Genomic DNA, 23114 nt, shown 5'->3' with positions numbered 1-23114 from the left:
TTACATTTTCGCATCTCCACAAAATTATACAGAAAAGTATCTCCCATATGTTCCAAGCATATTATCTGTATGAACTGACGAAAGAGAGAGAGTCAACTCGATAGAATTCGACACAATGTTAAAGGTTATACTAAAATAAAGCAAGATAATTGGTCCGGCGGTACCGTAGCTTTTACCCAATCTACAAATCCAATTAAAATAACGATATAGACTTCTTACATAGATACAATGCCATACAGTTTCCCCGAGAGAAAATAAACGATTATACCCATCTCGGAACTTGACCACAACTTTATTTTGTTGATCACAATCAGGATGAAACGTAAAGTTGACTCCAACAGTTATTGAACTCAGAACGTAAACGAATGTGAATATTTATATTTCAATGTATTTTCTTCTCATCGCTATCGAATCTATTTTCTTAACATTAATAAAGAGTCCCACTGCATGGCACCTTGGGCAAGTATCTTCTACTATAGCCTCAGGCCAACCAAATCTTTGTGAGTGGATTTGGTAGACGGAAACTGAAAACCCGTTGATGTGTGTGTGTGTGTGTGTGTGTGTGTGTGTGTGTGTGTGTGTGTGTGTGTTTGTCCCCCCACCATCACTTGACAACTGATGGTGGTGTGCTAACGGCACCGTAACTTAGCGGTTCGGTAAAAGTAACCGATAGAATAAGTACTAGGCTTACAAAGAATAAGTCCTGGGATCGATTTCTTCGAAACATTCTGCACCTTCCATCACATATATTCTCCATTTACCCTACTTTAAAGCAAGCACTTCCCAGTTCTGATCTTCAGGCTGGAGATCTTTAAGGTTGTTTGTTATGCAATCCTTATAACTTTTTCTTGGTTTGTGCTGAGGGCGTTTCCCAGTGTGCAATTTACTGTAAACCAGTTGTTTTGAGAGTCTTGCCCCACTCATGCGCACAACAGGGCCTACCCAATGCATTTGAGAAGATATAATGGTAAATTCAATGCTCCTTCAGCCAGCATCTATAACGATTTGTGCGTCAGGTAATTTCTGTTGCCATTTGATGTTTAGGATTCTTTTTAAACACTTTTGGTTAAAGTGTTCTAGGAAATTAATGTGCTTACGATGTACCGTCCACGTTTCCGAAGAGTACAACAGAGCACTTAACATGCAGGCCTTGTGCACATTAATCTTGGTCTTGATATTGATGCCATGATCTGCCGACACTCTCTTTTCGAGTTTTCCAAATGCTACAGGGGCCTTCTGAATGCGCAGGTGTATTTCTGCATCAAGTGAACCATCCCTTGATAATGTACTCCCCAGGTAAACAAAAGTGTCAACTACACCCAACCTAGTTCCATGTACCATTATATTTGGCTCGATATATGCTTACCCTGATGGGGTGAACGTTACCTTGGTCTTTTTTTAATTAATTTCTATGCCAAAGGCATTACAAGATGCTGCAAAGCAATCCATGGTGTGTTGCATGTCATCCTGAGAGTGAGCCAAACGTCAACATCGTCTGCATACAAGAGTTCTCTAATTAATATTTGGAACAACTTAGATTTGAAATTGAACCTTCTAAGGTCAAAAATCCTTCCTGTAGTTCTAATTTGCAATAGAATACTCTTTGCACAGTCCTGGAATGCATGAGTCAGCATCACAGCAAAAAATGTTGCGAACCGTGTGGGAGCCAGGATATTCCCTGTTTCACGCTATTATCAACTGGGATTTCATTGGACAATTTTCCATTCAAGACAACCCGTGCCTTCATATTTCTGTGCAATCGAATGAGCATATCAATAAACTTTGACGGGCACCCTATTTTCCCTAAAATTTTCCATAGTGCACTTCAGTCCACCGTATCAAAGGTCTTTGTCAGATCAACAAAAACCTGATACAGAGGGACCCGCTGCTCAATACATTTCTGCTGAATCTGCCTTGCTGAGAAGATCATATCAATCATCCCGATTGTCATATCTAAAGCCATTCTGTGATTCAGCGACTACTGTAGGACAAATGTCCTCCATCAACCTGTTCAACAATAATCTAGCAAGAACTTTGCCCACAGACTCCAACAGAGTGATGCCGTAGTCATTTCTTACAAGATACTACTAAAAATAGTAGTACTAGTATCAGTTATAACAACAACAACTATTAGGTTGTTCCGAAAATAATGGCCGCTCTAAGTGTTGTGTTTTGAAATGCGATTTTAATTATATTTTAGGTGAATTTCGACGCATTTAATAATTGATGTATGCTCTTTAAAAATGTTCTACTTATTTCAGACAGAAGACATTCTTGAAGCGTGGGCGCCCTTAATTATGAACATGACAAAAAAGGACCTTCGCTTACTTTTCTTGCATGAGTTCAAGCTTGGGTACAATGACTCCCAAACTGCTGCTAATATCAACAGAGCATGGGGAGAGGGATCCATAAGTGATCGCACAGTACGAATGTGGTTTCAGAAATTCCATAGTGGTGATGAGAGCCTTGAAGATGAAGAAGGTAGAGGACAGTCATGCAATCTTGACAAGGAATAATTGAAAGCAATTGTTGAACAAAACCCACATCAAAGAAATGTCTCAGGCACTTGGTGTCGGTATTGCAACGGTCTCACACAACCTGAAGAAGATTGGTAAGGTGAAAAAGCTCGATAGATGGGTACCGCATGAGTTCAATGAAAATCAAAAAGTTTGGCCTTTTGAAGTGTGCTCGATGCTGTTTCTGCGAAACACCAATGATCCTTTTCTTGACAGAATAATCACTTGTGATGAAAAGTGAATCTTTTATGATGGTCGCAAACGATCAGGTCAATGGCTTGATCGTGATGAGTCCCCCAAACATTTCCCAAAGCCAAAGTTGTATCAACAAAAGATTATGGTGACTGTCTAGTGGTCTGCAATTGGTGTTGTCCATTATAGCTTTCTGGAAGCCAATCAGAGAATTACTGCAGAGGTTTACTGCAATGAACCCGCTGAAATGCATGCTCACTTGCGAAAAATGAGACCTGCGTTGATGAATCGGCTTGGCCCAATTCTGCTCCATGAAAATGCAAAGCCACATGTTGCAAGAATGATACTGCAGAGACTCGCAGAGTTGGGATACGAGATTTTACCACACCCTCCATATTCTCCTGATCTTTTACCCACTGACTACCATTTTTCAAGCATTTAAACACGTTTTTAAGTGATGAAACTTTCAGGTCCAAACCAGAGGTGGAATCAGCTTTCAAAGATTTCTTAGCATCAAAGCCAATGGTTTTTTTTTTTTATCAACGAGGCATAAATAATCTCGTTGATTGATGCATAGATGTTCACAGCTCATACTTTGACTAATTAAAACATTTCTATTGTTAATTTTTCCAGAATAAAATTATGTTTCTGAAATCGGCCATTATTTTCAGAACAACCTAATACAATTTGTCACCTCCGATTTATAGTGAAATGAATAAATAATACATTCACTGATATAGCAGAAAGCTTAGGTTGTTAAAATAAACTCGGTGAACACAATTGAAACAGCATTAAATTATAACTTTATAACGATTAATACACACACACACATGCGTATGTGTGCTTCAGTCTTTTCTCTTTTATTTATTTATCAATCTATCAAGCCATCTATTTATCTATTTAGCTGAACTGACAATTATTCTGCGAAGCTAACTTTCTCTTTATTTATATATCTATTTATTAAGCTAGCTAGTTAGCTCTACACCTATTTATTCATCTATCTATCAATCTGTTCAAGATCCGACTATAAATACCAGTTCTTGATATTTTCATCAAACCTCTAACTACTTCGTCTGTTTACTTTTCATTTGTTCAGCTAGTATCAATGTTTGATAATATAACATTACAATTACATTGCTGTCAACGCATTCCAGATGAATTTGTGTTGTTTCTCTTGTTGCAGTATCTTTCTTCTAAGGTGTTTATTTTGTTATTGAACTCGCTCTTTGTACTTTTGTTCTTTTATTTCATTTCCTCGTCAAGAAGGGAAGTATTTCTCTTGGCCAACAGATCGTTCATTAGCACCATCAGGTTCTCGTATCAGATTCGCACAGCCATAATAATACACGGGTACCCTTCTAACTTACATGCATTTAATTTGGGTACTGTATCTTTACTCAGCTCTAACTTTCTCTTCCTGACGTCTCCAACAGTTTCCATCTTTTCTCCGGGGTCCATCTTCTACTCAGAACTTCCTGTGAGGAAGAGAAAACTTGCTTCACTGCCACAAGTTTCCACGTTAGTATTATTATCTGTAACCGTGATCCTTGTTTTCTTTCTTCCCTAATGCTCCAACGCCTGCCTATGGGCAAAATTTGATTTGTGCCAATTTTCTTGCCTCATCTTTGGCTTTAAACGCCGGGCACATACATATAGAGTGTAAACGCATAATATAACTATTATATATAATATATATCGTATATCTTTTACTTGTTTCAGTCATATTAGACTACAGCCGTTTTGGGGCACCGCTTTGAAGGTTTAGCGAAACAGATCACTCCTAGTACTTATTTTTAAGCCTGGTACCTATCCTAGCGGTCTCTTTCTGCCGAACCGCTAAGTTACGGGGATGTAAACAAGCACCGGTTGTCAAGCGGTGGAGGAGACAAACATTGGTACAAACGCACTTACCCATAGACATATACGCATATATATATATATATATATATATATATATATATATATATATATATATATTGTATATACTACGGGCTTCTTTCAGTTTCCGTCTACTAAGTCCACTCACAAGGCTTTGGTCGGCTTGGGGCTACAGCAGAAGACACTTTCCCCCATATACCACGCAGTGGGACTGAACCCGCAACTATGTAATTTAGAAGCAAGCTTCTTATCACAAAGTCATACCTGCGCTTATTTTTTTCTTTAATGTGTATATACAATGCATATATATATAATGTTTGTGCATATATATATATATATATATATACACACACATACATGCATTTATATATATATACACACACATACATGCATTTATATATACATATGTGTGTGTGTGTGTGTGTGTGTGTGTGTGTGTGTGTGTGTTAGTAAGTATATATAATATTATATTATGTTATATTAATTATTAAATCTGGGTGTTTTATCATCATCCTGTGCCTTTACTGTGCAACCAAGCGCAACCCAATATAATCAGATAAGAGACAATTTAGTTCGCTTTCCTGGTATTTACTTAAAAATGTATAAAATAAATGTACACTGCTTAATATCTCTATCCTGTATATAGTGTATTTTTTTATTTATTATTCTTACTGCACCTGTTTTTACAAAAATCGTTTCTGTTTTCAATGGCTATCTATATTGACAAGGTGTTTATATTTAAATTGTTTTTTTATCGTTATATTTGATTAGTTTCTTTATATCTAGAAATTAGTTTTGTTTTCATATTTGGACAGCTTTGTTATACGTCCATGCATGGCTGAATAAGTAGAACAATACCTAAATAGGTTTGCACTATTTCATTTCGTCTCTCACTCTTTACGTTCTGATTTCAAATCCCGCTAAGTCGATTTTGTCTTATTCCATTTCGGAGTCAATAAAATTACTAATTAAATTCTTGAGTTCCATTTAAACTTAAGTAGCACTCTTTAAAATTTCTAGCCTTGAATTAATACGAGAAGTTATTATTAATAGGCTAATGAGAGATGAAAACTGCAAGAACGCCGTTCAAAATGCGTAGCAATCAGACCTTGTGTTCGAATGCCACCGACGGTAGTTTTATGAATGTTTAATTTGGGGCTTTTGTTCGTAATTATTATTATAAATGATTTGTAGGGGCACGATATTTCGCTATGCAGCAACCATTATATGCTAGAAAGTATATTAAACGTTTTTATAAGTCTCGAAAATCTGTAGAGATAACTCTAATAAGTTATCATTATAAATGAAGATACCAGAGTCAACGGAGTGCCGAAGAAACTGCTTTGTGGCATTTATATACATCCCTTTCAGTTCATAGATCAAATCTGAGAAGAGAGGTTAGCCTTTATCTTCCGAGGTCAATAAATTAATACCAGACTATCAAATATTGGGGAGATTTAATAAATTATTATTTTCCCCCAAATGTGGGATTTTGTGGATGTTGTTTCAAAATTTAACAGAGCTTTGCTAATCCTTTCTACTAAAGGGACAAGGCCTGAAATTTGTGGCTGGGGGCTTAGTCGATCACATCGACCCAGTGTTCAATCGGTACTTATTTTATCGACTCCGGATGGATGAAAGGCAAAATCAACCTCGGCGGAATTTGAACTCAAAAGGTAAAAAAGAACGAAATGCGCGAAGCATTTTGTCCGGCATGCTAACAACTCTGCTAACTCGCCGCCTTCACAGAGCTTTCCTAACGTTGTCACTTAGCAATTGGTCAGCTCTATTCGAACAGCCCCACCAGAAACATTCAAGTCGTAATTCCATTGTCTTTTATTTATTTTTTCCTTCAGACATAGCATGTCTAGATCAACATTAAAACTACGTTTTTCCAACTGTTTTTAAGACGGTAGGGTATGATATAATGAAAATTAATCTATTTTTTACATTGTTTTGTTTTTTCTACTAGTTCGAGAGATTCCGTAGAGTTTTCTTTGTTGGCTTAAATGGAGCTTGGCAATTTGAATTATTTCTTTATTGCTTTGTTTTGTTTGGGTTTTTCTTTTGTTTATTGCATGTATAGTATTCTGTCCGATATTCGTATAATATTTAATGATAGAGAAAACAAATTTTCTTACTTAGCCTTTCTAGATTAATAATCTAGCTGCCACATAGGATTACGAGCCCTTTAGATTGCTCATCTTCAGAAGTCTATAAAACATGGTTGCGTTCTTGCTCTTTCACGTTCTGACATTTTCCTTTCTCGTTATTGTGATTTAGTCAATGGATTACTTAGGTTAATGTAGTTGGCATTCATATTGAATTTCTGTAGATTGATGCATCAAGGATAAACTTGAGAAGAGAGTCGATTCTGACGGATCACAGTTCTTGAAAGGAAAAGAGAAACGAAAAATCAGATGCACCAGATGAGCTTGCGTGTGTGATGCGTATCTACATCGTATCAGTTGAATGGAAGTCGCTGTAGAAGTAGTAACAGAAGAGATTTGAAGCAGTTCATACAGTGTGCCCATCGGCTAGTGATTGCAGCGTGTTGTTAGAATAAACCTTTGCTCTCATTACATATCTTCTGGTCGTTAGAGGATTGTATATTTCTTCTCACAATGAGTGATGAGAAATTCTGTTGATATTAACAAGAGATTTAATATGGTCTTGCCAGAGAGAATCCTTAACTATAGTGTATTAACCGCTTCTCCGAGAAAACATTTCTTAAGAATTATCGGCAGTGTTGGTCGAACCATTGGCCCCATAACGGTTATCATCATGGGATTGTTCGTCAGCGACATAAGACCTCGTTACATTCATGTTTCTACGGATGAACACAACCTTGAATCAGTATCTAAAATATCTAGAGTCTACAGCGTGTACGGATGATGTCTTAATGTAAAATTGACCAAACACATTGACAATACCGCAACATAGCAACCTTTTGTCTTAGTAAATTCTCAGTGAACTCTGTGATCATTGTCAACACTAAACTCCAAGAAACTCACATTTCTGCTCTTAGCCCTTTTCTGCACAACGGTAACTCATGGACAGATGCATTTTCTAAATTTGTTCTTGTTCCGACAATTCAGGGAAATCCTGAGTATTTAATGATAAAATTCGGCATTGAAAATTAAAATTTCCGAGACATCATTAACATACACAGTTAGAAAACCTTATTTCTCTGTGATGGCTGTTTTGGGTGTTTCAGGTTATTTCACTGTATGACAGACAGTTGATACTAATTTGTTGTATGAAATGTATCTCAAAGACACTAGAACTGTTAAAATCCTTACTTTGTGATATAAGTACTTCTATATGCGATACATTCAGCATGTCGTGGAATTCGGCACAGCGTGACATTGGGGGGTTTTCGTGTAGTAGACAGCGACAGGTGAGAAAATGAGATATGAACATGTACTAGGAAGAATATGTGAAAAAAGAAAAAAAGCAAGGTGCCACGCAGTGGGACTGAACCCGGAACCATGTGGTTGGTAAGCAAGCTACTTACCACTTAGCCACTCCTACGCCTTCTATTTATAAATGTTCTAAAATCTACACAGCCTTTGTTTTATATCTTATTACGTAAAGTAAATTTATATATATATATATATATATATATATATATATATATATATATATATATATGTATATATGTATATATGTATGTATGTATGTATGTATAAACTAGAAAGTGGTATCAAAAAGTTCCTGGACTAGTTATGTTTAATAAAAAATAACTCATTTACCTAAGTTTTAACATTATCTCCACCGAAATAGTCACTTTGTGCACCAATACACCAATACCAGCGTTCCTGCCACTCTAGGGATCCGACCTGGAAGTCATTTTCCGTAAGCGAGTCGGGAACCTTCTGCGATTCACTCTGGATCTCGACAACGGTGTTAAAACGGCGAAAGATCCGATCGCTTTCACCGAACGCCCTCCCTCAAACGCTTCAAAACGCCGCAGTAGAATTCTCGATTGACGGTCTGGCCCTGGGGCGCCAAATTTTCGATGCACATTACTACGGATGTCGAATAAAACGATGAGCCTGCTTTTGATTGAGCTGCGGCTCTGTCGTACCTTCTTCAGTCGTGGAGATGAAAGCCTTTTCTATTGTGACGATTGCGGCTTTGTCACAGGATTGTACCCATAGACCCAACTCTCGTCACCCGTGATGATCCTCGACATGCAGGATGGGTCCTCAGCGGCAGGCTGACGGAGATCATGACAGACTTTGACGCGACGCTCTTTCTGCTCAGTGGTCAGCAGATGGGGCACAAAATTTGCAGAGACACGCCGCATGTTTAATTCAGACGTTAGGATTGCCAGCACGGACCCATACGACAGACCAACTTCATCAGCAATTTCGTTGACTGTCTTCCGACGATCCTCATGCAAACTGATGAGTTTTCTCCACATTTCTAGGCTGACGCTCGTGCCAGGTCTTGCAGTTCGCTCATCGTCTTCCAAGGAGATTTTTCTGCTTTTGAAGTGCCAGTGTCACTCGAAACATCCCGTACGAACCATTGGCTTGTCGCCGTAAGCTTGCCGAAGCATGCTCAATGTCTCTGGAGAAGACTTCACAAGTTCAACACAAAATTTCACGTTGGCTCTTTATCCAACATTTTGTCCATGACAAAACTGCAGACTACAGCATACATGTGATCACAAAAATACAAGTTTCACAACTTGCGAAGTAAACATATGTCACTCGACGATCACTGCTAGCTCTCACTGCGCATGCAACCGTGTGCTGTCATCTGTTGGCGCGCTACAGAACTAGTCCGGAGACTTTTTGACGCCACCTTGTATTTCCCCCTCCACCTTTATTCTCCTCTTCCCTATCTTTCTCATTGTTGATGTATCTTTCTAGCCTTCTAGCTAATCTGGCAATATTGTTGGCTAAGCACTAAACTTTTGACACCAACAAAACTGCTATTGTTTATTGTCTTTCGTACTTCTCTGTTATGCCTTTCAAATGCATTGAACTGCACGGACACCCCACCACTTTCACCATATATATACATGTGTATATGTGTGTTTGTGTATGTGTGTGTCTATGTGTATTCATATATGTATACATATATATATATATATATATATATATATATATATATATAATACCTCGTTCAGAGATTTAACATATATATATATATATATCGTTTGTTTAGCAGTCGTACTATTTATTCATCTCAACGAGTCAGCCAATTCTTCCCGTGTTTCTTACTTGTTTCTCCCTGCTAATCCAGTAAAATTTCTGGATACTCAAGAGCACTTAATTCTTCATCTGTCTATCCAGCTCGCTCATAAATAAGAATAAAATAGCGTTCAGGGGGGGGGGCGGCTTGAGAGACAATGCCATCAATTGAAAAGTTATATGGAGTTAAATAAGTACGAAGGACGGACAAAAGCAGTCAAAGTTTCTAAATTTATTAGGGCAATGATACACAGTATTATATACCGAAAGGTGACAAAAGGTGATAATTTCTTTCAATGAATGTATCTATGTAAGCCTCTGTATGCATCTCTACCTTCTTATCTATCTATCTATCTATGACTGTATACACACACACACATATATATATATATATATATATATATATATATATATATATATATAATACATACCTACATATAAACGCACATATGAGTGTATATCTGTGTATATATTTGTACTTTTATATACACACACATTTGTACATACATACAGATATTTATAATAATAATAATAATAATAATAATAACAATAATAATAATAATAATAATAATAATAATAATAATAATGATAATGATGATGATGATGATGATAATAATAAAGCAATCGAAAAGTTTGAATTATAAGGCTTTCCAACATGTTTGTAGAAATGAAGGAGTGATTTGTAAAGTCCGGTCAGAAACATGTGTCTGATTTCTTTTCATTCCTCTGTCTATGCCTTACATATTTTCTCTCTTCTCTCTCTCTCTCTCTCTCTCTCTCTCTCTCTCTCTCTCTCTCTCTCTCTCTCTCTTCAAACCTATCTATATACACGTGTGTATGTATGCATTCGAAACACATATAAATGTGCATGCATGCGTATATAGTTACGATGGACAGACTGACTGCTAGATAGATAGAATAGAATAGAATAGAATAGATAGATAGATAGATAGATAGATAGATAGATAGATAGATAGATAGATAGATAGATAGATAGACAGGCAGACGGACGGGCGGACGGACGGAAGGATGGATGGATGGATGAATGGATAGATAAATTGATTGATTGATTGATTAATTTTGCTTAAACATGCGATACTCATAACCAGTGAGGGGCAGGAAGAGAATAATTGTGACAGACAGTGAGATATATGGAGAGGGGTGAAGAGAAACCAGACATATGTTTCCAAACGGACATTATAAATCATCTTCCTCATGTCTACTAACATACTTGAGAGACATTTTATCACCAGCGTTTTGTTTAGTCTTTTGTTTCACGTAAAAGCAGCCATAACGCTATGATGTCGAAATGTCACGTTTGGCTGATGGCAGGTAGGTAATAGCGAGACGGGGGAGTGGAAGGTAGCCAGCAGCTTTTTTTTTTACCATTTCAATGAATAGCCGAGTTTTAATATAGTAAAATCAGTTACGACCTATTTATTTGTTAACGTGCAAGCTATAGCACCGCTACCGCTTTACATGTAAGCGTACTTCTAACATTGCTGCATCTACTACTGTTACTACATTGCTGCTGCTATGAAATAACCGCCTCCTTAATAATAATAATAATAATAATAATAATAATAATAATAATAATAATAATAATAATAATAATAATAGTAATAATAATAATTAGAAGAAGAAGAAGAAGAAGAAGATTCAGGATAATTCAAAGACAGGACAGTGGGAATTAACGTATGTATAACCGTGTAAACAACTGAAACAATAATTACCACCACGACCACCACCACTAATAATAATAATGATAATCCTTTGGATCTTTTTTAAAACGGGGGCCACATTTTTCATTAATGTTTTACGTAGTGTTTTTGGTACCGAAAGACTTTCAAACTTCGTATACTTATCTATTTTGTGTTATAGAACAGAAAAATATTTTTGTATTCGAATTTATTTCATGTAAAAAATTGTCTTATTTCGATAATTTCAACCAATCACTGACAAGTATTCAGTTGTTTAGATTTACTCCTTTGGCTGATTAAGCGATGTAAAGCGTATTTAATCTCCATACCTTCGTTTTATTTGCTTTTTTCATTTTAAATTTGCTTTAACCCTAACCCTAACCCTAACTCTAGGGTTAGGGTTAGGGTTAGAGTTAGGGTTAGGGTTAATTGTTTCAGAATCGTTTGTTTATGTAGTCGGCACTTAATGTATATCGGCTGAATGGACGTCAGTGATTGGTTGAAATTACAGAAATAGGACAACTTTAACATGGAATAATTTATGAATTTCTTTTTTTTTTAAGAAGACTAAGAGAAAAAGATGTTTTATATGACACATTCTACCAGTGTTCCAAGTTTCAAAGTGTTTCGTTAATGAAAAATGTGGCCCCCGTTTTAAAAAAGATCCAATCCTTTTTACTAAAGGCACAAGGCCTGAAATTTGGAGGAGCGAAGCCAGTAGATTACATCGGCCCCAGTACTCAACTGGTACTTATTTTATGGACCCAGAAAAGATGAATAGCAAAATCGACCGAGACGGAACTCAGAACGTAAATACGGACGAAATACCGCTAAGCATTTTGTCCGGCATGCTAACGATTCTGCCAGCTGCCACTTCAATAATAATAATCTTTTTCACTATAAGCACAAGGCCTGGAATTTAGGGGAGGGGACTGGTCGATTTACACAGACTCCAGTGTTTCACTGGTACTTAATTTATTGACCCTCCCGAAGGATGAAAGGCAAAGTCCACCTCGGCGGAATTTGAATTCAAAACGTAGCGACGGGCAAATAACCGTCGCCACCTTAAAAAGATAAATAACCGTTACCTGAAGAAGAAGAAGAAGAAGAAGAAGAAGAAGAAGAAGAAGAAGAAGAAGAAGAAGAAGAAGAAGAAGAAAATGTCTTCTTTACTGGCCGCGAACATTCAGGATAATACAAAGACAGGACAGTGGGGATTAACGTATATATAACCGTGTTAACAATTGAAGTAATAACAATTAGCAAAAGTTTTTTTAAGAAACAAATTTTCTAATGAGCAGGAAAACGCCACCCAGGGGCAATCAAGGAGACCCACACATCTCGGCCTACCCTACTCACCAGGAGTACCATTGTAATTGTTTCTCCCTCTTCCTTACTTCTCAGCTTACTAGCCCCAACTTAAATTCGAGTCACCCTTGCCACTTTCACCCAAATTTCAACAAATTTACGGAAGGGTAGGGTGTAGCACATCCCCTCAGTCCTCACTTTCCTTTCCAAGTGGAATTCTATAATGTCAATGAGGGCTTGGCCAAAGAGGAAAGCGTCCGTCTTCAGACCTTTCAGTTTCATCCACCACACAACTTCATTGGTATTAACCACCAGACAGAGGGAAACTGCCTACCGTCCTCGACCAAAGGAAAGCAGAGGGGTGATCCTTACGATGGAATCGGCCAGTTGCCGGATCTGTCCAACATGTGATAGCTGCTGTTCAACATAATTCCACAAGTCTGCAATACTCAAACACTATAGAAACACCCGCAAGACGGTTTCTTCAATCTGCACGCATCTCGGACAGTCAAGACTGACGGCACTACCATGCCTATAGAATTTATCCCGGAGCGGCAATGCCACCACCCCGGTAACACTACCGGCTAGGGATTTTCGGAAATTGTCCATGGCAAAACGGGAGGTGGTTATAAAACACCCACGAGGCAATTTACTGGATAGTCAACAAGAGTGGGATACTTTTGTGTCAACTAGGAGTAAATAAGCCGTGGTGGACAGCCTTATCGAGAGATGTTTCAATAAAATTACCGGTCTTTGAGAGACTTTACTCACAAACTCATCTTAATAGCAACACATCAGAAACGATGCCGAATCGGTTTCTGCTCGAGCTAACAAGGGTCGCGCCACTTTAGAAGAATTAGTCAGAGTCGAAATGCTTGCTACTGGTTCAAATTTTCCCACCACAGAACAAATTCTTCTGACGGCCCTTCATGTCCAATACTAACAGGTACCATTCAAACCAAGAGACGGAAATGGTCCGGAGAAAGCAATGATACAGGTTTTTTTTAGACTTATCTCACTTCTGTATATTATTTATCGGGGGTTTCAAGCATTGAGGAAATATGCCAAGTCTGGAGAAAAGAATTCCAGCGGTAGACTAAACATTAAGAGTAATAAACTTGAGAATGAAATATTGTATAACAGCAAATGCTGACAGATATTGAAATTGATCAAATAAAAGAAAATCAGATCTAAGAAACAACGAATACAATTCAAAATACAATAGACAAAAACTGATGTCAGGGTCAGAATAGAAAAACTGTCACAAGAAGTAATAACATGATATACACAATAAGAAAGCATAAACACATTCTGTGAATATCAAACCATTGAAGGAGAATATCTTTATGAAATTCCTAACAATTTAGCGAAAACAAATAATGATGAAATCAAGAACAGTGATCTGAGAGAACTTGAAGAAATAATAATTTAAGAACCGATCAAAGTCCAAAATATGGACATGAAGGAACGCATTGACCTTCTTAAGATTTGCAATAGAAGAAAATATGACAGAGTAATCTGTCATGTGGATATTATCATAAAATCATTATAAAGAAGAATAAACTGGATATCACATATCTAAATGAGTTATTCTATGCTGCTGCTATTGTATGCACCAAAATGTCTGGCATAAAACTAAAATATAAAGTGGCACATCGTTGTGAAAACCAATGTGGCAATGGAAAACTCAAGAAACAAACCTCTCCGATCTGATGTAGAAATACACAAAATCTTAAGCAGTAATATTTAAGAGAGACTCAAGCAGTAGTGATGCGATAAAGTAGTTGTATACTGCCAACTTAACGTGACAGTCCCAATAAGGGAATATACTACTGCTATTTAGCCCTAGGAAGCTGGACCGCTTCCTGTCGGCCTTGACACATTTCCTGTGTCCTTATGTTTGCGACGGAGAGACAAACTCCTCCACCCAGCCTAGCCTACAGTCAGGAAGAGAGAGATAATGAGAAAATATGGATTAAAGTCTGAACACAAATTTACTGAAGCAATGGAAAAGTCAAGAAACAAATCTTTCCGATCTTAAACAATAATCATAATATAAAACCTTTTAAGAAGAAAACAATAATAAGAAAATATGAATTAAAGTCTCAACACAGATTTGCTGGAGCGATGGAAATAATAAAACAAAAGTTCATGCTAAAACAGCATACACTGCTTTGAAAATCGATCGAGGTTCTTCAAAAATAATGACATGTTCAAAATAACTCAACGAAATTTCATAGACGCATTGAAAAGAACACAATCAAAATAGAAGTCCTTCAGAGCAAGAAATATCTTACTTTGGAGTAAAGTTTGAGCAGGTATGAAGGAGCATTGTTGTGATGCTGCCCCATGGATTAACAGTAATAAACAAGACGCATGAGTTTGTAGAAGAGCAAATATGAGAAGAGATCAGTGTAGATGCTAGACTTACATTTCAAAATATTGATAACAACAATGGGTTCGAGTTTTAGCACAACGCCAATAATTTTATAGAGAGGAAGACAGTCGATTACATCGACCCTAGTGCTTGACTGGTACATCTTTTTATCCCAAATGATGAGCGGAAAAGTTAATCTGGACAGAACTCAGAACATAAAGAGCCAGACAAAATACCACTAAGCATTTTGTCCAATGCGCTAACGATCCAGCCTGCACGCCTGCCTATTCAGTCACATGAAGAAACGCGTTCAAATGTGTTATAAAATGTGGCGATTAACAAAATAACGCTGTATTAATACAGTAGGGGCAGAGATGCACAATATGTTTAGACATCTTAGAATGACACAGTGTGCAAAGTAATTAGATGATTATATCAATTAGAGATATAAAATAAGATATTTCATGAAGCAAGAAAACAAATAGAATAACTTATACCCACGCACGACTGAGAAAAACAGCTAGATTGTCTGGAAGCAGCCCTACAACAGTTCTGACCCACCTGGCTGTTAATTAATTTTCATATTAAAACCTAGTGCACCCAAATTATCTGTGAGTATTTTCTGCGTTGGACCGGACACAAGGCATCTAATGTCTCTAGTGAGAATTCCTCTTTTATGGTATAATAAATCATTGATGTGATCTACAAAATTCTACCATTCCAATTCTTTAAAATCCTGCTCTGTTTTCTCCTCCTCCAGCAGCACATCATTTATCAATTAATTCAGAACGATTACCTTTGAACTGAGGGTACGTTGCTCATTTGCAGGGGCTTGAATTTTAAGTTGTTCTGAGAAGAAGTGTGCTCTTCTTCGCCTTCAGTCTGGGTTCCTTGCTTTTTTTCTGTTTCTTTTTTCTGCTTTTCCGAATTTCGCTTCGTGGTCCTTCTTGACCGTTGATTTTCCTGAGCAATTTCCTGTGAGATGGCTCTTGTAGCCAAAGATGAGTCGGTTTCATCCACTATTTCCGGATCTGCGACTTGTGGGTCTCTTACAACAGCTTTCGTAGTCTGCTGCTGTTGTAGTCTTTACTGTCATCTTCGTCTGTCTTTTGACATCCTCTAAGCAAAATATCCCTTAAATGTTCCTTACTGCTACATGTGTAGCAGCTGGGTTTTATGTCCTGCATTGCAAGTCTCATAACTCTTCTTTCTGTATCCTCAGTGAGGTACAACTATGGAACAGATTTATAGTCTTCAAAGGCTGTTAAGACTTATCTATACATATAGATTCACCCATCAACATATTCCTCTTGATAACCTCCAGGTCTGCCATTCTCCCATATTGCACTGCTAAAATAATGAAAACCCAATATCCTTTACGTAACTTTTGTGTTACCCGTTCCATTTAACGATGTATATTTTTCTAAACAGGTTAACACATCGTTTCACTCTCAATTCTGAATCTTATGTACGTGTTTGCGCAGTTTCTACCTTGGTGAATGGAGAAAATATTGCTCCACATTTCGGTCATGCTTTCTGGAACTGATTTATCATGAAAATGAAAAATGTCTCTGTTGCTTTCGAGGTGCAGAGATATATTACTTTTTTTTCTTTTTACTCAATGTTCGATAAAGGGCGAGGCTATGGATGCATATTCCTTTATCACATATCTCCACTAAGGAGAATTTTTCTCCATTTATATCTAGGGACCATCTGGAATAAATTTCTTTATCACCAAAATCAGTTTCCACATTCAAGTTTTCGTTTGACAAATAGTGTCAGTTGTTATTGTTTTGTTGTTGTCATTGTTGTTGTTGTTGTTGTTGTTGTTGTTGATAATGATAATAATGAGGATGATGATGATGATAATGATGATGATGTCATTTATGTCATTTAAAAAGTTTTAAATTTTGTGGTTTTAACTAAGAAGGCTGGTTTTATTTCTTCTGCGGAGAAATTAAGTTTTATTCTCTCTTTTTTTCTTTTTTTTTTTGTCTATTGCATGTAAAAATGTAGCTTGTTTCCGTTCGAGTCATTTTTTATTTTATCATATGTTCTTTCATTGTGGGGAAGGAGCTCCATCATGTGAGTATTTTGTCAGATTCAGGTCCCCAAACGAGCAGAAATAACTATTCTAATAACATATATATATATATATATATATATATATATATATATATATATATATATATATATATATATATGTATATATAATTAGAAATAATATATTTCTAAATCTCTCAGAGAGACTTAAGCAGTAGTGATGCGATAAAGTAGTTGTATACTGCCAACTTAACGTGACAGTCCCAATAAGGGAATATACTACTGCTATTTAGCCCTAGGAAGCTGGACCGCTTCCTGTCGGCCTTGACACATTTCCTGTGTCCTTATGTTTGCGAGGGGGGACAAACTCCTCCACCCAGCCTAGCCTACATTCAGGGACATGTTTCTGAGTCTTATCCGATGTATCAGTTTGAGTCACGAAGTTTACAATTCTCATGCTTATATGCATAATACATTAGGTGTCTGAAATACATTCAGGGGCTTTCAAATTTGCGGTTTTATAGTCATGCGATTTTCATACTGTTGTCTGTTTTAATATATTCCAACTATAATTTTGTGATTATATATGGTACGTGTTGTAATTTGTTTATAATCTTGTGTGTCCGTGAATTGGGGTGGTCCTTATTCCTATCTTTATATTTAAGATTAGAGTAAGGATGTGCTCTAAATTTATGTTAGATCTATATTTGATAGTAAATTTAAGGGTGGAATTATTTTCGAAACCTTTAAAACAATCCGACTACTTCTCTTTATTCATCACTACTATCCAGCATAAAATTTCACGGACCAAAACTCAACGATATTATCTATGGAAGTTTTATTAATGGCACAATATGGGTCAAAAATCAACACAGAGATACAGTGCACATGAACGAAATCATGAATAGTACCATGGCTAAACCGTTAAACAATCTTAAATGCAGTAATGGTTTTATAAGTGATAACATTATTCCTATGTCCATTCGCTAAATTGTAAGGTGTGAGAATAACACGCATTTACTGGGTTTTTTTTTTGGTTTTTTTTTCAAATGATGAAGCCGATGAACTCTTCAATCATTACAAGACTTAAGAAAACCCTAAGAGATTAATGTGGAAATGGGAAAAGTTTTAAATGAAAATATTAAATTGTCACACAGTGATGTTTTCACTGTTTGAAAGAAAATTTTAAAACAAATCTGTAATCTAGTTACACAACTAGTGTGTGGGTGGGGGGTGCGTACTGTAGGTTTTAACCAAATCCTGACTATCTTCTTTTTGTTATATGTGTGCGAGTGTGTATAAATAAATAGATACGGTGTAGTAGTGGAATTGTTGGTACGCCGGAAAAAATCCTTATCGGCATTTCGTCTGTCTTCACTTTCTGAGTTCAAACTCCGCTGAAGCCTACTTTGCCTATCATCCTTTCGAAGTTCATAAAATAAGTAGCAATTGAGCACTGGAGTCGACGAAATCGATTTGCCCTCTTCCCCGTTATTCGTTTGTTCATCCTTTCTTTCTATTGTACATAAACCCGCTCAATGATAACCCACTTATAGCAATTCATTGTTTGGCTGCTACAATACCACTTTTTGGTTTAGCTGCATTTCAAGTCGAAGTTTTATGTGATAAATCAACCTGAGCACTTATTGTATGTCTATTACGTTTAATCATTAAATGCAATTTTACCTGAACTCTACTCTCTCTCTCTATATATATATATATATATATAATACATTATGTCATTAGACCTAACTTTATTTGATCTCTACTCTGTGTGTGTGCATATATATATATATATATACATTCATACATACATCCATATGTGTGTATGTGTATTTATGAATGTGTATGTGCGTGTATATGTGCGTGTATACAAAAAGAAAAGGCTTTGAGAATTTTATCCCGAATAAAAACAAGTATTTATATTTATATCAAAATATCTTACCGCTTTCAATTGCTTAAACAGACAATTTATTCATGCAGAGATAAAAATGAAAGTAGTTTGAAATAAATGAAACTAAACTTTCACGATACCACTTCTAGAAGTTAGCGTGTTTTGTAATAAAACATGTAGACTTCCAGAAATGATTTCATAGAAGATTAATTTTATTTATTTATTTCAGTTTAGTTTTCCTTTTATTTCAGCATGACTAAATCGTATTTCTAAGCTATCGAAACCGGTAGCATATTCTGATAAAAATGTAAATACTTTCTTGTTTTTATCAGTGATAAAGTCCTCAATGCAATATAATATAATATTATTATAATATAAATTTACTCGTGTGAAACCTCTTAACCTTGGCTGTATGGTAAGAAGCTTCCTTCTCAACCTTATGGTTCAGGGTTCAGTCCCACTGCATGGCACATTGAGCAAGTGTCTTCTACTATAACTTCGGGCTAACCAAAGTCTTGTGAGTGGATTTGGTAGACGGAAGCTGATATATATACATATATATGTGTCTTTGTGTCTGTATTTGTCTCCCAATACAGTTTGGCAACCGGTGTTGGTGTGCTTATGTCCTCATAACTTAGCGTGTCGGCAAAGAGGGACCGATAGAATAAGTACTAGGCCTAACAAAAAATAAGTTCTAGGATCGATTTGTTCGACTAAAAAACCATCAAGGCGGTGCCCCAACATGGCCGTCAAAATTACTGAAGCTACTAAAAGATAAAAAAAGATGTGTGTGTGTGTGTGTGTGTGTGTGTGTGTGTGTGTGTGTGTGTGTGTGTGTGGATAGATGGATGCCATCAAATCTTTAGACATGCTTCCTTCTCTTCTCTCCTGATCATTTCTATCACTTCAACACCTAAAACGACTGCACAGGTACAATCTATAATAGGATCACATTGCAATGGTATTCTGTATCGGTAGAAAGTAATTTAGCTAATTCAAACAATGGAATGATTTGATGCCGCGAGAAAGAAATGAGTTTTGTGTAATATCGTTCGTCGGAGGTGCAAAAAATTTCAACTGATATTATTCCGCTATTTGAGAATGTAGCTATGGTATTCGTTTATTTATGTCATCTGCTAACCGAGCCAAAAGCTGCATTTACAACAGCTATTATCTAGAATTCAACCCAATAGCTTTGCTATAACCTATACGGAAAACCATAAAACAAAAGCAAAATTATATTATCTATTTACAGGTAAAGCACACAAATATTGCGAAGCTAATGGCACCTGGTGGATGTTTCCAAAAACCGATCAGGAATGGAGCAATTACAGCACATGTATTCAGTTACAGGTATTTATCAACCATTATTCCATTGGTTTCAATAATCAGATTGAGTGTTTTAAAAGGACGAATGTCATATTTTCTTTTCTTGTTATCTTCTCTAGAAGTGGAGAGAATCATTTTCGTAAGACTGTTTCTATTCTTGTTTGGTTAAAATTGTTTTTTTTTTTCTGTTGGAGTGTTGGAATAGATACTGTTTTTCAAATATTATCATTGCTTAGATGTTAATGCAAAATTACATTTATACAATAAATCTCTAAGATTTTCGAATGTAAAACCACAACTCTTCTCTTGTGAAATGCAGAAACACAGAAATACTATCTAAGAAAGGCACAATTTCAGTCTGGAAATAAATATATACAGAAGCAAAACTAAAACAAAATAAGAAATATGGCTCACATTTTCGTCTTACATTTCAATATTCTACATTTGAAAATCCCTTATCCATTTATTTTGATCTCTATAGACAATAGTAACGTTCTCCATTTTTTTTTATATGTAATTGTTTTTTTTTTTCTGACACGAAATATTGAAATATAGTTTTAAAATGTAAGATATTGTTCTTTTCTTACTTTGGATTTTCTTCAATCTCTTCTATTTATCTCGTTTATTTCCAAACTTGCATTGTGGTAGCTTTTTAGCTACACACACACACTCACACACACACACACACACACACACACACACACACACACACACACACACACACACACACACACACACACACACATATATATATATATATATACATACACGCGCGCGCAACACTCACACACACATACGCAGCGGTAGTCAGATGTCACATGAGCGTCCTAGGAATTAGTGATCACACTTGAGTGGAGGTTAATTCCGGGGAGAAGTGTGAGATGTATTTTGGAGAACATAAGAATAATGGAAAATGGAGACAAACGCTCAAGATTTTATTTAAATCATTTATATTACCAGATCACCGACATATGTTTCGATAGTTGCATAAAATGAATCCGAGAGGATGAATAATGTGGAACAATGCATCAACCTCATCAGGGAGGATATAAACAACAGTGTGCATCAATAAGACATTTTAACAAATGTGATGTGGTGATATAAATGATTTAAATAACATCTTGAGCGTTTGTCTCCATCTTCCATTATATATATATATATATATATATATATATATATATATATATATATATATATATATATATATATACTAGCAGAAATACCCGGCTTTGCCCGGGTTAAAGAGAATAATGAAATCTAAAAACGCCGTCTAGACTATGCAACCCTCAACTGTTAGTAGCTACGATACCATATTTCTACATTAATAACTCTCCAATCCATGCCAGCATGGAACATAGACATTAAGTGGAATGCCAGTCTCTCATCCAGGAGGGCCTTGAAATCAATATTACCAACTGGGGACTATGTGTGTCGTAGTGATAATAAAAAGACCCAAAGGAGGTCTGCAACGAAATAATTTTACTCAACACTTTGCAAGTGAATCAGTGGAGGCAAAGATGCGTCTCATTTACTTGACAATTTATGCACCACATTGCAGAAATCACAATGTAAGTATATCTGAAAGGGTAGTCTTACACTGTTGTACCGTTGAATTACAAATAATGCTCATCTGTTATGTTCGGGTTAAAATTTCATCAACATCAAAAATATATGAATTTTCATGGGAGTTATACATAGAATATAATTTCCAAATTTCATAAAGATCCGTTCAGTACTTTTGACGTAGTTTTGGATAAGAAAACAAATGACTAATGTGTGTGTTTGTGTGCATGTGTTTGTGTGTGATGGGTGTATATATGTATAGATATCTGTATGCATGTATATATATGTATATATGTGTACATATTACATGTACATCTATATATATATATACATCTACACATGTGTATACATATACATGTATGCATATAGATCTATATCTATATATATATATATATATATATATATATATATATATATATATATATATATATATATATATATATATATGTGCATATACGTGTACATATACATGTATATGTATACATATACATCTCTCTTTCTCTCTTTCTCTCTCTCTGAAAGTATCTGTCATTACAGTATCGAAATGTGATTGTTTCAGTTAGTGGAATAACGTGTACATATACATCTATATGTATACATATACATCTCTATCTCTCTCTTTCTCTCTTTCTCTCTCTCTCTGAAAGTATCTGTCATTACAGTATCGAAATATGATTGTTTCAGTTAATAGAATAGTTTCATTTTTAAAGTGAAAGTATTTGACATGAGTGTTTTTGTTTCACTTTTGACACGTAATACTTAAATAGTGGAGGAGATATTATGTTGCCGTGGGCTCGAACTCCGCAAGAAGTTAATAATTTTTTTTGACTAAAACACAACTGGAACCCTAAGTAAGGCATCTGTAAAATTTGAATGAAATTGGTTGCGTAGTTCTCGAGTTTTAGGGATTCACACAGACAGACAGACAGACCGACAGACAGACAGACAGACAGACATTCTCATTTTTATATATATAGATATATATAAACTGTAATTTTTTGTATAGTTAGATAATGTTAATATAACAATACATAAAAACGGGCTAGAGTTGAAGTGCTCAGCATGAGCTAGAATTCAAATTATGGTAAGAATGGATACATATGTATG

General features: G+C 36.0%; 1 protein-coding gene across 5 annotated transcripts in view; it reads left to right on the top strand.

The window, feature by feature from the left end:
* LOC106874612 (calcitonin gene-related peptide type 1 receptor) overlaps positions 1-23114 on the top strand; it is a 358420-nt gene that overhangs the window by 271145 nt on the left and 64161 nt on the right. For all 5 annotated transcript variants that reach the window (XM_089357177.1, XM_089357178.1, XM_089357182.1 and 2 more), the window contains one exon: positions 20371-20468. In XM_089357177.1, coding sequence (XP_089213303.1) covers positions 20371-20468 — 98 coding nt within the window. The remainder of the gene's footprint in view (positions 1-20370; positions 20469-23114) is intronic.

Source organism: Octopus bimaculoides, chromosome 9, assembly GCF_046866305.1.
Source record: "Octopus bimaculoides isolate indiv1 chromosome 9, ASM4686630v1, whole genome shotgun sequence".
NCBI classification, from domain to species: domain Eukaryota; kingdom Metazoa; phylum Mollusca; class Cephalopoda; order Octopoda; family Octopodidae; genus Octopus; species Octopus bimaculoides.
This window is presented reverse-complemented; position numbering and strand designations above follow the sequence as displayed.